Source organism: Nyctereutes procyonoides, unplaced genomic scaffold (assembly GCF_905146905.1).
Source record: "Nyctereutes procyonoides isolate TBG_1078 unplaced genomic scaffold, NYPRO_anot_genome, whole genome shotgun sequence".
NCBI lineage: Eukaryota > Metazoa > Chordata > Mammalia > Carnivora > Canidae > Nyctereutes > Nyctereutes procyonoides.
This window is the reverse complement of record NW_026575126.1, coordinates 9,541,936-9,557,979: the sequence shown is the minus strand read 5'-3', so window position 1 is coordinate 9,557,979 and position 16,044 is coordinate 9,541,936. Positions and strand designations below refer to the sequence as shown.

Genomic DNA, 16,044 nt, shown 5'->3' with positions numbered 1-16,044 from the left:
CAGGGATTTCATCTGATTCAGACAAAATTCCATTTCACAATTAAAGATATCCTAGGAGCCTTATTCCTCATTCTAACATTAATATCACTAGTCCTATTTATACCTGACCTACTGGGAGATCCAGATAACTACATCCCTGCAAACCCAGTTAACCCCCCACCACACATAAAACCTGAGTGATATTTCCTATTTGCCTATGCTATCCTATGATCCATCCCTAAGAAACTAGGAGGAGTACTTGCTCTAGTATCCTCCATTTTAACCCTAGCAATTATCCCCTTACTCCACACATCCGAACAGTGTGGAGTAATATTTCGACTACTCAGTCAATGTCTATTCTGACTATTAACACCAGATTTACTCACACTAACATGAATCGGAGAACAACCAGTAGAACACCCTTTATTATTATCGGTCAAATAGCATCAATCCTGTACTTCACAATCCTCCTAATTCTAATACCAATCATTATTATTATTGAAAATAACCTTATAAAATGAAGAGTCTTCATTGTATAATTATTATTTTGGTTTTGTAAACCAAAGATAGAGAATAATCACTCTCCCTAAGACTCAAAGAAGAAGCATCAGCTCCACCATCAGCACCCAAAGCTGAAATTCTTTTTTAAACTATTCCCTGATAGACAAATCCCACCCAACAACTTTCCCAATTCATATATTGCTACAATTCTACTGTGCTATGTGAGTATGTCTAAAATATTTAACCATAACTACCTATTCAACCAATACAGATTTTTTTTCAATTTTTGTCATGCATTAATGGTTTGCCCCATGCATATAAGCATGTACATGCTATTATTAATATTACATAAGGACATACATTCAAACACTTATCCATTCCAAAATTAAAATGAATCATGCTCCTCACCCAGTCCAGAAGGGCTTAATCAGTAAGCCTCAAGAAACCATCAATCCTTGCACAGAGTATCCCTCTTCTCGCTCCGGGCCCATACTGCATGGGGGTTTCTAGCCTGAAACTATACCTGGCATATGGTTCTTACTTCAGGACCATATAATTCTTTACTCCTATCCTTCAACCCTCTCAAATGGGACATCTCGATGTCCAATCATCCCATGATCATACATAACTGTGGTGTCATGCATTTGGTATCTTTTAAGTTTTAGTGGGGTGAACAGATATCACTCAGTTATGACCGTAAAGGTCTCGACGCAGTCAAATAACTTGTAGCTGGACTTAATTAATATCATATACCAGCATCACACAACCATAAAGTATAATTCAGTCAATGGTTACAGGACATATAAATTTATACACACGTACACATACATGTACACGTACACAGCCCTTTCAGTGACTATTCTAGGTTTCATTCTGCCACTCGAATTAAACCTCACAATACAGGCCTCAAGTTCAACTGTCCATCAAACTTCTTTAAATTCTCCAACCTACTAGGTTACTACCTTACCATTATACACCACCTCACACCAACAATAAATCTATTAATAAGCCAAAAATCAGCATCAATACTTCCTAGACATAATCTGACTAGAAAATGTATTACCCAAATCAATCTCCCATTTTCAAATAGAATCTTCTAATCTGATCTAATCTTCTAATCTCAAACAAAAAGGTCTAGTTAAATTGTATTTTCTCTCTTTTATAATTACCATAGCCCTTAGCCTACTAATACTTAATTACCACAAGTAACCTCCATAATTACCAAGACACCGGTTAGTAATGATCAACCAGTAACAATCACTAACCAAGTCCCATACAACGCCACAATTCCCATAGCCTCTTCACTGAAAAACCCCAAATATCCATATCATAAATTACTTAATCACCTATTCCATTAAATTTAAGCACCACTTCAACCTCAGCATCCTTTAAAATATAACAAGCAGCCAACAATTCAGATAATAAACCAGTAATAAATGCAGCCAACACATCTTTATTAGAAACTCAAACCTCAGGATACTGCTCAGCCGCCATAGCAGTAATATAACCAAAACTACAAGCATTCCCCCTAAATAAATTTTAAAAACTATCAACCCCAAAAGGACCCTCCAAAATTTAACACAATAGCACAACCAATACCACCACTAATAATTAGCACAAGCCCACCATAAATAGGAGAAAGTTTTGTAGCAAAACCCACAAATTCATTACAAAGACAATCCTTAAAATAAAAACAATGTATATTATCATTATTCCTACATGGAATCTAACCATGACTATCTCTTACTGCTTATTACCGCCAGAGATTGAAGCCTATCTGAACCAAATTCTACCTGTCGTTGAGTGTACCCTACTTGTGCAGTTTTTTCAGGAACTTCATTCATGCCTTTAGTTCTCTAACACTGTAAAATCAGTTACTATGGAATATTTATCTAGGGCGCAAGGAAAATATTTGGGGGGAGAAAATCAAGCAGTTCACAAGAAAAAATCATCAAAGTTATGAGATCTAGCAGGGCAACCAACAACAGAATAAATATTTACACTTTAATTTGTTGACTCAAGAAAATTATCATTTGCATGACAAGATACTGATACTGATGCTTTCATGAATATGCACTCCAAGATGGGCTCCACATTTTCTCAGAAAATGTTCAGAAAGGCATTGGTTATAAAAGAATTGTTCTAGTGCATTTAGTATTGTCTGCTGAAGGTAGTGACACTTAAGATCTGCATTACGTTTTTCTGAACATTAGAGTACTATTTAGAAAATCATTTCCAGTTCACTAAAATGTCCTCTGAAATGATAATAATTTTAATTAAATCCGTATGTGAAATATTATTCTGAATTGGAAGAGAGTATCTAGAAGTTTTTAAATGTCCTTCTGTTGTAACTTGGTCATGCATTTGATATACCAGACTATAGAATTCAGATTACAGTCTGAGAAAAAAAGACTTCTTAGGAAATTCAAAAAGATGAACTATTTTCAGAGGCAAATTCTCTGAAACCAAAGGCTTAAGCTTCGAAAGTAAGTTATACATCATCTTAATCATGATTTATACAAAAGTGTCCAACTTACCCACAACTAGCTTAATTAATTATGGCCGATACTAATCAGCAAAATTAATACATAAACTGAGGCCTGAGAGTGAAGTCATATGGCCAGAAGAAAATGCTAGACTAGAACTCAAGACTTTATATGCAATTGGACAAGGGTAATGTGCTGCTCCTACTTTACATAGTTAGATAAAAGAGAGATATCCGGGGATCCCTGGGTGGCGCAGCAGTTTAGCGCTGGCCTTTGGCCCAGGGCGCGATCCTGGAGACCCGGGATCGAATCCCACGTCAGGCTCCCGGTGCATGGAGCCTGCTTCTCCCTCTGCCTATGTCTCTGCCTCTCTCTCTCTCTCTCTGTGTGACTATCATAAAAAAATAAAAATAAAAAAAAAAGAGAGAGAGAGATCCAAGTTAATCCAGATCACACTGAAGCCTTTGATTAGTTCCCTACTGACATTCTCATCAGTAAACTGAGGAGAAGTCTAATAATGTTATTATTAATACATGATAAGTTAGGAGACAATCAACGTTCAAAGAAACTTTATCAGTGAAATGTCTGTATCAAAGAACTTACCTTGTCTCACGTGCCTATGGTTCATAACAGTTACTCTGCTATATAAACAAAAAAGTAATTTATTCTCCTCATTAGATAGCCAAGGGATGTGCAGGCTACTCCAGAGTCACATGTTTAGGATAAAGGGAAGAGGATTAGAATCACGGCCTTGTATCTGGAAAGCCAAGGGACAGCGGAAGTGGGTGGCCATCTAAATCTTACGCATTGTTTTGAATCATGCAAGTGCAATGGATCATGTTTTTGCAAGGGCATAAACAATTTAAAATATGAGAAAATAGGACTATTTTTGCTGAACAATAATTTTATCTTTAGTGTTTGCACCAAAAAAAAATTTTATTGGAACATAGCTTTACTGTATATTCAAGAAATAATCTACAAAGCTCTGCCCAGACAACTTGTAGTACCTCACTATCTGTTCTCAAGCTCATTCTCTTGTTGCTGGTCTTCTTAGAATGTTACACATGTATTTTACCCGTAGTAGTTAAGTTCTAGTTATAGAGCTCTGTAAACTTTATTGGAAATGTTGCAGTTAGTGAAGAAATAGAACTTACAACAGCTTAATTACTGGAAATTAATACAATTTTAACTATGCTCTCCATCCTTCTTGTCTCTGGAAGACATCTGTCTTTTCATCTGATCATATTTACTTTTAGTATGCCTTAATTCACAAAAGACTATGCTTCTCTGTTTGTGTTCCCTGTAAGCTGAGAATTTCTGTATTAGAAAAAAATTGAATCACAGACACAGAGAAAATACACACACACACACACACACAAAGATGATTGAATGCCAACATTTTATGGAGGTATAACATATTTGTAATTTCAGACTCTTTCTCCCAATACTCATTAGTTATTGAGATATTGTGGAATGGCCCTAAATTTTGGCTAACTCCCTTTTTAGCTATTTTACGTAATCAGTAAACATAAGAACTATATTAAAACCCAGCACCCAATATTGAGTCCTTCAGCTTCTACCTGTTTTGTTTGATGGATTATTCACTGAAGAACTCATTCTCTGGAAAATTGTTATTTCTCACCAATTTTGTTATCCTTAAGGATTAAGCTTTTTTGAGAAGCAGAACAGCTATATCTTTTTTTTCCCTTCTCTAGTCCTATAGTAATTTTCATTGTGCACTATGGTAGTCTTCAGGGATTTTGAACAGAGAACTATAATTCTGTTTCCTTTTACAATAGTATATCACCTTGTACTGTATCACCGAAAGTTTAGCTTATCCTTAAATTTAACATGTCTGGTAATTATAGTCATTAAGAACCTCTATAAATAGATAATGAAATACTCCAGTTCAGGGCAAGAAATGACGCAAGCAAAATTCCTTACCTTTAGTCTATATTTAAATACTACTGTCCACAGATAAGGTAATTTTGTGGTTGAAGGCTTTGAGGGAAATTTAGCATCCTGCACATTTGTTTTCTCTTGGAATTACAGTAAAACAGAATTTCAGATCCCTAACACCCAAGACACCTGGTTCCAGACTTGCATTTCACAAATGGGAAAACCAAAGCATCCAATAAGAAAGTGAATTCTCACCTGGTTCCAGACTTGCATTTCACAAATGGAAAACCAAAGCATCCAATAAGAAAGTGAATTCTCCCAAGGCCATATGAGTGCAACTCAAGAACTCCTTCACATTTACCATGTGTTTACTGCTTCTAATTTTGTACGTCCTATTGCCTTGGGTATGCTGATAATTTCACTTTTTTTCTGGCTTTGAATAATATTAACATTCAATTTTGTCTTTGCAAATTACTTTCAGTAATTGAACGTGTTATCTTTTTTTCTCTGTGAGTTAAACATTAGACAATTCAGTTATTGATGAAAATGATAAAAATCAAAACAATCATAGGATCATGTTTTGAAAGAAGATTATGATAAAATACTGCTGGCTTGACTCATTGTAGACATGAAAAACAAGCACAGTCTTACTAATGAAAAAGTAGCAAGTGAATTCTTTGATGTGCAAAACAAGCAAATGATTATTATGATGTGCTCACATTTGGCAAAATCAAGTTATTAGCATTAAGCCGAGTGTTAGGTTGGTGGCAGAAAAAGTGGCTCAGTTATTAAATATGGTATGTCAATTCTAGCCTGACTGAAATAATTACATAATAGCAATTTAACTTTTATTAAGATGAGGGGGGATCTTTTCCTCTTTTACATCTCCGGGGAGTACTAAGACATGGCAATCTAATGAGACACTCCTTATCAATCTGTTTTCTCCAAGCCTACATATTCACAGTGCTCCTGCTATTAAGAAAACACACAATGTAAATAGAATCACTGGATCTGTTAGATCTTGGGCACGACTTCAAAACACCTTCACATACATTTCCTCATTGTTACAAAAAAGAACTCTATTGAGGTAAAAGGTAATTTTTATAGCTTTACCTGAAGTCACAAGGCTAATGAGTATGAAAGCTAGGATTTGAATTAAAATCTTCAACAGGGCCTTTACTTACAATAGGAAGGATACATCGTGTTTTTATTAGATCTCAGCTAATGAGACCCTGCAAGAGAAGTGGGTGTGGATCTTGCTGCCAAATAGGAGTCATGTTCATTTTGGTAAGCCACCCACATCCCACTTGGGCAGAATATTTTATTATTCTCTCTATATTATTAGGTAGCAAGGGGCATAAAGTGATAACAACAGTAGAGGCTTTTTGACTACTCTGGCACTCTGTGATAGTTAGATACTCCATTAGCAGGTTAGATTCAATAAACTGTACTACTGAGGCACAGAGTGAGAAGGATATCAAATTCAGCAAACCTCACTTCGACATTTGGGTAAAAAATTATAAAATCAAAAAAGTATAAGCAAGGCAAGTCCAAAACAATTTGGAAACCATTTCGTTGATGGGATGCATGATTAAGATTTGAAAACCACTACTTTGGTAGACAGTTAATATTCTTGTATAACATTTGGAGTCAGGATATAAAAATTTGCATAATCCCAATCTTGAATGCTGGTCTCCTAGGAGACTACCTCCTTGTTTTTTCTTACAAATTCCCAGATCACCATTTTGTCATGTGGTGAATTTAGAGTTGAAAAACCCTATGCAGTCCAAGGCTGACAGCCTGGGATTATAACTAGCTAAATGAGTGGTGGTAGAAAGGTCTAAACTAGAGCAGAAACCCAACAAACCCACCACAGATGTGGAGGATGCACAGGGAAAACTGAAACATAGTCAGTTATAAGCACCAAGATTATATACCCTTGTGTCCAAAATACGAGAGAGAGGTTGGAAATTGAGTTTGCCAAGATTTGTTGCTTAGAGATGAGTTTGGGACAAAGTTCCCAAGAAAACTTACAGCTTTAAATAATTTTATTTATTTTTTAAGGATTTTATTTATTTATTCATGAGAGACAGACAGAGAGGCAGAGACACAGGCAGAGGGAGAAGCAGGCTCCCTGCAGGGAGCCCAGTTGGGGACTTGATCCCAGGACCCCTGGATCATGCCCTGAACCAAAGGTAGATGCTCAACCACTGAGCCACCCAGGTGCCCCTAAATAATTTTAATTTTGAAAGAAGTCAACACCTCATTTCTTATTAGCCATAAAAGACATCTAAAAATATGAAATGGCATTCAGAAAACATAAGTTTTTTATTCATGAAATAAATTATTCTATTTGATATCACATGAGTCTCTTCACATCTTCATTGGGATTTTATCCCCATTTGGGTGTATAATACATGGTACTTCTTCGGTTCTGCTCCAGAGAGGACTAGTCTTTTGTTTTCTTACATAATTTTTTAATCACTTCATGGATTTCATGAAAGATAATAACCTGAGTCTGCACTTCCACTTGGCTTCTTTTTTTTTTTTAACCTAACCAGAAATGCTTTCCTTGATGATTCACTGTATCTTTTTTTTTTTTAATTTATTTATTTTTATGATAGTCACAGAGAGAGAGAGAGAGAGGCAGAGACACAGGCAGAGGGAGAAGCAGGCTCCATGCACCGGGAGCCCGATATGGGATTCGATCCCGGGTCTCCAGGACCGCGCCCCGAGCCATAGGCAAGCGCCAAACCGCTGCGCCACCCAGGGATCCCCTGATTCACTGTATCTTAAGAGTCAACCTGCTGTTGCTCATCCCCTCCTACTTTATTTTCTCTCTCTGTGTGTGTGTGTGTGTGTGTGTGTGTGTGTGTGTGTGTGGTGGCAGTCTCTAAACACACATTTATAGAAATGAGAGGAAGAGGATGAGGGTGCTAGGATAGTGTTCCTGTTTCTTTAAAAGTAGTGTTCTTGGATTTCTGGGGAGTACAGATTATGAATATATAAGCTTAGCTGAAGGACAAGGAGTTTTCTACTCTTTTTTCAGGCTATGAATTGTTTTCTTAAATCTAGTACCATTGCCTTTCTAGCTAATGGAAATTTCTTCAAGAACTACCAAGAGGCTTACTGTCAGTTCCAGTTTTTAGTAGTTTGAGTTTTAATATCATTCTGTGCCTTCGTTGAATTTTTGAAGTGAGAAATTAGGATCAATTACTTTTAAAATAACTGGCTAGATGTCTTAAGTTGGACTTTGATTACTCCACCTTTTCTATGGCAAACACTATCGTGGCACTCTATTAGTTTTTTTAAAAAAAATCAAATTTTATACTTAACATTACAGGTTTATTCATTAATATAACACAGAGTATCTCGAAGATGTCAGAGCCAGGCTGGGAACACAAAAATCTTTGCATTAGTTGAGGGTAATGATCTGGACTCTTCCGTTCCTTGGAATCATTCCCTATTGGAACACTGCCTACTGGCAGAATATTTATACTATATTTATAACTTTAAGACATATTTCACTGCAGTATGTAAAATTTTAAATTAAGAATATAAATTATGTGAGCTTAAAACCTAACACTTTTATTGTGACTTTGATATATAGCTACTGAAAATCTAAGACTTAATTCTATACAATTTGCTACTTTATCTATGATGACTTTGCATTCAGAATCATGGTAAAATATAACCTAGATAAAAGTAATAAGTTGTGGTAAAATTTTAAGGGAGTTGAATCACACATTCTGCTAATTTTTAGACTAACTTACATGCAAAAATGATGCTTTGTAAAGAAGGTGGGCAACACTTTTTATTCTCCAGATTAAACTGGGTTGTTACAATTGATTTAGTTTCATAGTAAAAAACAGAAGTTTAGATGTATTTTAAAAATTGAGCCTTTATTAAATTAGGACTAAATGTTAAATTGCCAATTATGGAAATTATCCTAATGACTTTGTGGACGAGTCATTCTACTCAGAAGATTAATTCAAGAGTTTGGTCCATAAATGACATTTTTTAGCACACTTTCAGAATGGATTGGCCAAATCAGGGTTTGTAGAAATATATGCAGCTAAGTTTTTTTTCTGTCATTTTCCAAATTATGGGATTTTCCTTGCTTTCTTGTAATACTTGATATGAAATCACTAACCATATATCATACTGTATCAGCAAGGTAGCAGTTGTATAAATAATAAATAAAAAATTAAAATTTTCAAATATTTCCAGATATAGATGAGTGCAGCGAATCCGCTGCCTGTGGTGACCATGCAGTGTGTGAAAATGTGGATGGTGGGTATAATTGCTCCTGCAAGGAAGGTTATAAGACATCCACGGGAAAATCACAGTTCATACCTAATGATGGCACTTACTGCCAAGGTAAGTTACATGATTAAATTTTATGTATAATTGAAGAACTATATAAAATATAACACTACACTGCAGTCAAGTATACAAAGGACTACATCTTCTAAAAAATGTGCCAGTATTCTTTTATTGTCTATAAAATGATTTAAGGAAAGTTACTGTTTCATTTAATGGAAGAGGTAGACCATATGTATGTATATGTAGTTAACATACTTTATTCCTTGGAGTAACTACGGTCTTCCTTTTTCCATAAAAGATTGTGTATTTTAATGCATAAAAATAAATAACAAATAAAAATAAATAAGGAAAAATAAATGAATAAAATGAAAATAAATAAATGTTAACAAATAAACAAAAAATAAAATAAAACTCAAATGTTAAAAATATGTTTTTAATATTTAAATAAGGGAGTAAAATTATTGGAATCAATATAATCATCTTAGGAAAAAATATTTTTAAAAACTTACTATATAATCTATTTTCTTTTTCTACAGAAAATATGAGTGCAGACTGCCATCTGGATAATGCCTGTATTGCTGCAAATATTGATAGAATGCTAACAAAAGTAAGTTAGATTAAGAATTTATTGGGGGCTCCTGGGTGGCTCAGTGATTGAGCATCTGCCTTCGGCTTAGGTTGTGATTCCAGGGTCTGGGATCAAGTCCCACATTGAGCTCCTGGCAGGGAGCCTGCTTCGCCCTCTGCCTTGTTTCTGCCTCTCCCTCTGTGTCTCTCATGAATAAATAAATAAAATCTTTTTTAAAAAAGAATTTATTATATTTTGACATATTGGTTTCCATTAAAATCCTTCCTAAGTCACATTTTAAGTAGAATTACAACCAGCTGATCCTCATGTAGAATTGAAACTTCTAGAGATTTAAGTAGTTTGTTTGAGTCACAAAAATGATTAATTTGAAAATGCCCAAAGTGTTGAAGAAGACTGAGATATTTAACATATATTACTTTTTCACTATTGAGTATACTGGAAATTTTTTTTTTCGACATATAATGAAAATTGATGAATAAAATAGTAAAAACACACTTTGACCCCAGGCCCATTCCCACATTCTAAGAAAACATAATGAATGCAACTAGATTTTGTACTTCAAAGGAAATATTTTAAAGAATAAATAAAGTAGGATGTTCACAAAATTATCATCATGTGATTGGAAATGTGACCCTCAACATGACTAACAGTCAGCTAAAAGCAAATTACCAATATGTCACATTGTAAAGAATTTTCTCTGGTTGGTTAAAATATGATTCAAAAAAAGTTATAATATAACTCTTAAAAGCTAATTTTTAAAAGTTATTAATGCAAACGTGTTTTTTCTTTTCTAAAGTAACTTCTATGCTTTTTATTTGTTAACCTTTTGTAAATAATTCGAAGTTTCAGTGCTACATGACATGGTTTAGGTATAATCTGATAATTTATTAATACATAGCACACGAAACCAAGCTTAGAATAAATTTAGCATACAACCTTTATTCCTGAAAAGATCCAGTAGTACTCTAAATTGGTTTCTTTTTTTCTGGGCTCATTTGTGTACAGATGAGACACATAAAAGAACCTGTGGCTTTGCTACAAGAAGTCTATAGAAATTCCGTGAAAGATCTTTCGCCGGTGGATATAATTACATACATAGAAATATTAGCTGAGTCATCCCCATTACTGGGTGACATGAATAGCACTAATTTAGCCAAGGACATCCTTTCTAATTCAACTCTTACTGTAAGTATGTTGAGCTAATTTAACTCAATATAACAGAGCTTTAAACTTTTCCTTACATCTGTGATTCATGGAAGTTTCCAGTGTTTTTAAAAGACACGCTATTTTTTTTCAACAGGAATTTATAAAAACTGTGAATAATTTTGTCCAAAAGGACACATTTATAGCTTGGGACAAATTATCTATGAATCATAGAAGAACTCATCTCACAAAACTGATGCATGCTGCTGAACAGACTACCTTAAGAATATCTCAGAACTTCCAAAAGACCACTCAGTTCGATACCAATTCAAGTGATATAGGTAAGAAGCCAAGGTCAATTTCAAAACAATACCATTTGCCAAAGAAGCCATTCTCAAAATAGAAAGTGCTTGAAATGCTGCTAACTCAATCATCAGCCATTTCCTCAATGCAGAAATGAATGGCAATGCACATTACAAGAGTAATATGAATGAAAGATGAGAAAAAACGTTGAAACATAAGCATTGCCTCTTTCCTACCATCTTCACCTTGTATTCCTGAACCATCTAGCATTTAAATGCTTCAGAGTATATCACTCCCTTGTCATGAATTAGTCATCTCATGACTTGTTAAGATCTACATTGACCAAAGATGTTCTAGACAGATTTTCTGGTATGAAGCAATCAACATGGCAAACTAGGATGTTTCCTGCTTTGTGCAATCTCATATTTAGAATATACAGAATCTTGAATCAAATTGAAGATGCCTATAAAGTTGCTCTGAGGAAGCAAAGTACATTGTTTGATGATCATTGCGTACATCTTAAATGCTTTATTGTGTGGGTGACATCTTGCTATGCAGCAGTAAGTATGCATGAATCTCTGTCTTGTGTCTTGATTTACCACTTACTAAAAATTAAAGTAGCAAGCATTATGACTAATATATAGAATACCTGCATTTCTGTGATATTCTTGAGTAAAAAAGGTGAACTACCCCAGGTAAGGAAATTATCACTCGAGAATTTAATTCAATCACTCTCCATATAGTAAATTTTATTATAGATACCATCCTCTAAGATATTGTGGTTGCTTTTCTTTGATTTAGTAGTTATAAATTTATAGCTCCCTCTTGCACATATGTGTTTTGTCCTTTATATAATCCAATGATTAAATTAAATCCCAAGTGTTATAATCAAATCAAAAAAGTTCAACCTTGAATCATATTTTCAAGATACAATGTTTAAGCATGTTCAGAATATGTTCATTCTACCTGCCAAAAAATGTTGAAATACAGTGATGATGGATAAAATAAAATAATGGTGGATAAAACATTGTCCCCAATTAAGCCAACACATTGATTAAACTAACTTCAGAGAATTTATGATTTTCATGGTTTCATTTCAGCCCTCAAAACTTTCTTTTTTGACTCAAATCACATCAAACATACTCATCCCTATATGAATGTGGATGGAGATTACATAAGGATATTTCCAAAGAGAAAAGCTGCATATGATTCATATGGTAAGACTTTGATAGTCTTTATTCAATATGTTAGTAATTTGCAATAAATACCTTTCATACTTTTGATTATATCATATGTGCACATAATATGTGGTTTCCTATAGAAAATATTTGGTTTATATACAGAAATTCTGCATTTGTACTCAGGATTCTCAATCTGATGTTGATGAGAATTTTAGGAAACAATGTCTATATTCTTCTTGTCTTATGCTTCGTCTCTGAAGCTGTCTGATATTTTTGAGATTCTAATGAAAAATATAAAGGTGCTGTGATTCTATTTCTTCTTTTGCAGCAATCATAGGTGCTACAATTTGCATAGGATTCTTTTACTATATCTTCTTCAGTAATCTTTCATATTCCTCACTGAGAAGCTGAATTTGTAATTGGGTGAGGAAGACAATGTTCCCAAAGACAGAAAGGTAGTGTTCAGGCTTGGATTTCTTTTCCACTTGCCATTTCTTAGTTCTTGTACAGTAAACTTCTCAACTAAACGCAGGGTTTCTTGGGAAATGGAATCCGAGAACGCCAGTACTAGGCAACTTGATGATTACCTACCCTAATTTCTTCATTTTATGGATAATGGAATGAAGACTCAATGAAATTGATGGATTTGTTTCCATGCACATCAACAAATGATACAGAGCCAATACTAGAAGGGAGGAAGTTGAAGAAATCAACCCTAATCAGCTTTTCTTTGTCACCTAATCAAAGGCAAGCAAGCAGCTATTTTAGCCATTTACCTGCTCTCTTAGTACAGTGCACCTAGAAAAAAATTTCTGCCAACAGAAGAGTTGTTATCATTCTCATATAGGTTAAAGTATATTACCTAAGCGAAATATGAATTATAATAGCTTCTCAAAGAATATGTGGGTGGCCATAAATGTAAGCAAAAAATATATATAATAACACAGTATGGTCTCTTTTATAGATGTCATTTCATAAATGGATGTGTTGTCTTTTTTCAATATCCCGCACATTCATTCTCAGAAAAACATCCCTTAAAAAAATTGTACAACACTAATGTGGGGTTTTCTCCCAATCCATTGATATTATCTAATCTCTTCATTTTTTCTTGTCATTTTTATACAACAATAAGAAACAGATGGCCACAAAACAAAGAAAAAATAACTAAGCCATACTACCATTGAACCCAAGGATCTTACTCTACTACATCATATTCTAACTGACCAAGCACGATATAATATTTAGGAACAAATCCAAAGACTGTGTTAAACTGTTGAAATTTCAAAGAGAATTTGAGTAGTTTTTAGAAGTTGAGAATAAAGCCATTGAAAATACTTATACTGACATAATGAAATCATCCTGGAATTAATTTCTCAAAGAGATCCTCTCTGAATATATGATAGCCTTATTACATTTGAAGATCATGCATGACACTTAAAAGAAACCATAAATATCAGCTCTTAAGAAAACACAGGGAGAAAATTTTATTTCCTTAAGTTTGTATCTTAAAAATAAGGGCAATTCTAACAAACTGATAAAACCTGCTTTATAATGTCTACATGTGATTATTCATTTAGTGATAAAAATCCATTAATAAAACACAGGCTTCAAGTTAAAATCTGTATAGTGTCATTAGTAGGAAAATAAAGGAAGTCCATGGAGCAACAAGTGGATTTTAAATCTTTTTTTTTTTATACAGGCTGAATTTTAGTCTCTGTCATTAATGAATAAACCCCTCATTTACTGAATGAAGGTACTACCAGAAAGAGAGTTAAAAGCTAGATCAGGCTGAGAAATCATGGGAATTAGAAGAGGTTCAAATGATGAGAATAGACAAATACCGAAACAATACTCCAAATGAAGGTATGAAGGGATTTTGGAGCATTCTGTGAAGCACGAATCTCATTTTACCCAAAGTCAAAAATGTGATGTTAAATATTTTGAGAAAAGATGGGAGTGATTAATAGATTTTAAAGGTCCATCTTATCTTTTTGGGGCTTCATTTGATTTTGGACCATCTCCTACAGCAACTTCTGAGAAGTCACTGTGACATGAACTGTTTCATCCACTGGACTGAGTCAAAGATCTGTCCTTTCCGATCCTGCTTCAGGCCCTGGTCTGTCCACTGCAAAGGCCGGGCTAGTTGTCATTATGTGGAGTCCTCAAAAAGTCTGTAGCTCAGCTACATTAGACCAACTTCTCAACTTCCTTTCTTTTTCTGGTGTAAGTTTTCTTAAGCTGGCAGTTGAGAAAAATTCTCTTATATATGTAGATTTCAGGAACCTCTTTGGATGTTTCTTGTGATACCTTTTTAGATAAGATAGAAAATATGAATCATGTGGCAATTTCTAGTTCACATAACCATAGCAGTATCCAAAACTATTACTTATTAGTGTGACGTGGTGATGTAGAAGGACTCAGATTTGTCTTCTTTGTTTTGGATTTTTTTTTCTTTTATTAACTTTGTTTCAAACTTTATTCCCAGACTTCTTCAGCTTAATTAGCTGCAAGGAACAAATGGTGTCAAAGCAAACACTGCAAAGAGTTGCAGTGTCCAAAGGGGCTTGAGCTTAAAAATATTAGAGATCTAGATTTTATCCGATCCATGAACAGAATTTTAAAAAGTCATCATAATACACAGTAGCAGCTCCCAGTAACTATTTCCAAGTTTTATCTTCCTCCGAAGTTGGCTTGATTCTGTTTGCTTCATCCTTGGAAATTTCATCAAAATTCTCCCCACGTTCTGGAACTTCATCATCATCCTCTTCTCCAGTAGCAAGTGGTGCTTCTCCATCCACAGATTGTGTGGCCAGAGCTTCAACCGGTCTTCCTGAAACTAGTCAGACTGTCTGCACCAAGTTGGTTGAACATACTGGGTAGCATTTCTGTCAGCAGCTTTGTCTCAGCCTGGCCTGTGATGGCCAAAGTGTTTGTTTCCAGGGATGCCTGCCCTTCAAGGGGGCATCACTGTTCCTTAGTGTGTGAACGTACTTCTTCAGTACTAGAGATATGGCTTACTCCCAACTTCTTTAAGGAGAACTGGAGTTTTTGTGTGGTCTGTTGCCGTTCTGGGGACCACTCTCTTCTTTTGACCAGCAGTTTCTCTCCCACCAGTGCAGACTTGTGCAGTTTCCTGGGTTTCTCCTGGTTCATGGTAGTTTCTTTCACCTTGCTGGAGCCCAAGTGAGACTAGGGTTGGTGCTCAGGGGGTCTGAGCAGACCAGCTATTAGGAGCACACACACAGTAACACAAGATGGCCGTTAGGGGACACAGATTTGTGTTTTTTTATGATACGCTCAACATTTATATCGACCATTTTGATTAATTTATGCCCATCACATTATTCTGGTGTGTGCCACAAATTTGAGGGAACAAATATAAAAGAGTTCTTTGTAAGTTGTCCCAATAACCTGAAGCAAGTGTCTACTACTTATAATAATGTGTCTACTTTAAAAATATGACATATTAATATAGCACCATAAATTTTACAGAAGACTCATGTATTATTTGATTTGGTCTCCACCTCAGCCAAGTGAGTAGCTAGAGTGAGTATCACTATTATCATTTTATAAGTGAAGAAGCTGAAGTTCAAAGCACTTTGTCCATAGCCACACATGGAGGAGCAATGAACTGAAG

General features: G+C 34.8%; 1 protein-coding gene across 1 annotated transcript in view; it reads left to right on the top strand.

The window, feature by feature from the left end:
* ADGRL4 (adhesion G protein-coupled receptor L4) overlaps positions 1-16,044 on the top strand; it is a 109,219-nt gene that overhangs the window by 57,725 nt on the left and 35,450 nt on the right. Inside the window, exons 4-8 of the mRNA XM_055341368.1 lie at positions 9,096-9,245; positions 9,728-9,798; positions 10,786-10,965; positions 11,081-11,264; positions 12,327-12,443. Coding sequence (XP_055197343.1) covers positions 9,096-9,245; positions 9,728-9,798; positions 10,786-10,965; positions 11,081-11,264; positions 12,327-12,443 — 702 coding nt within the window. The remainder of the gene's footprint in view (positions 1-9,095; positions 9,246-9,727; positions 9,799-10,785; positions 10,966-11,080; positions 11,265-12,326; positions 12,444-16,044) is intronic.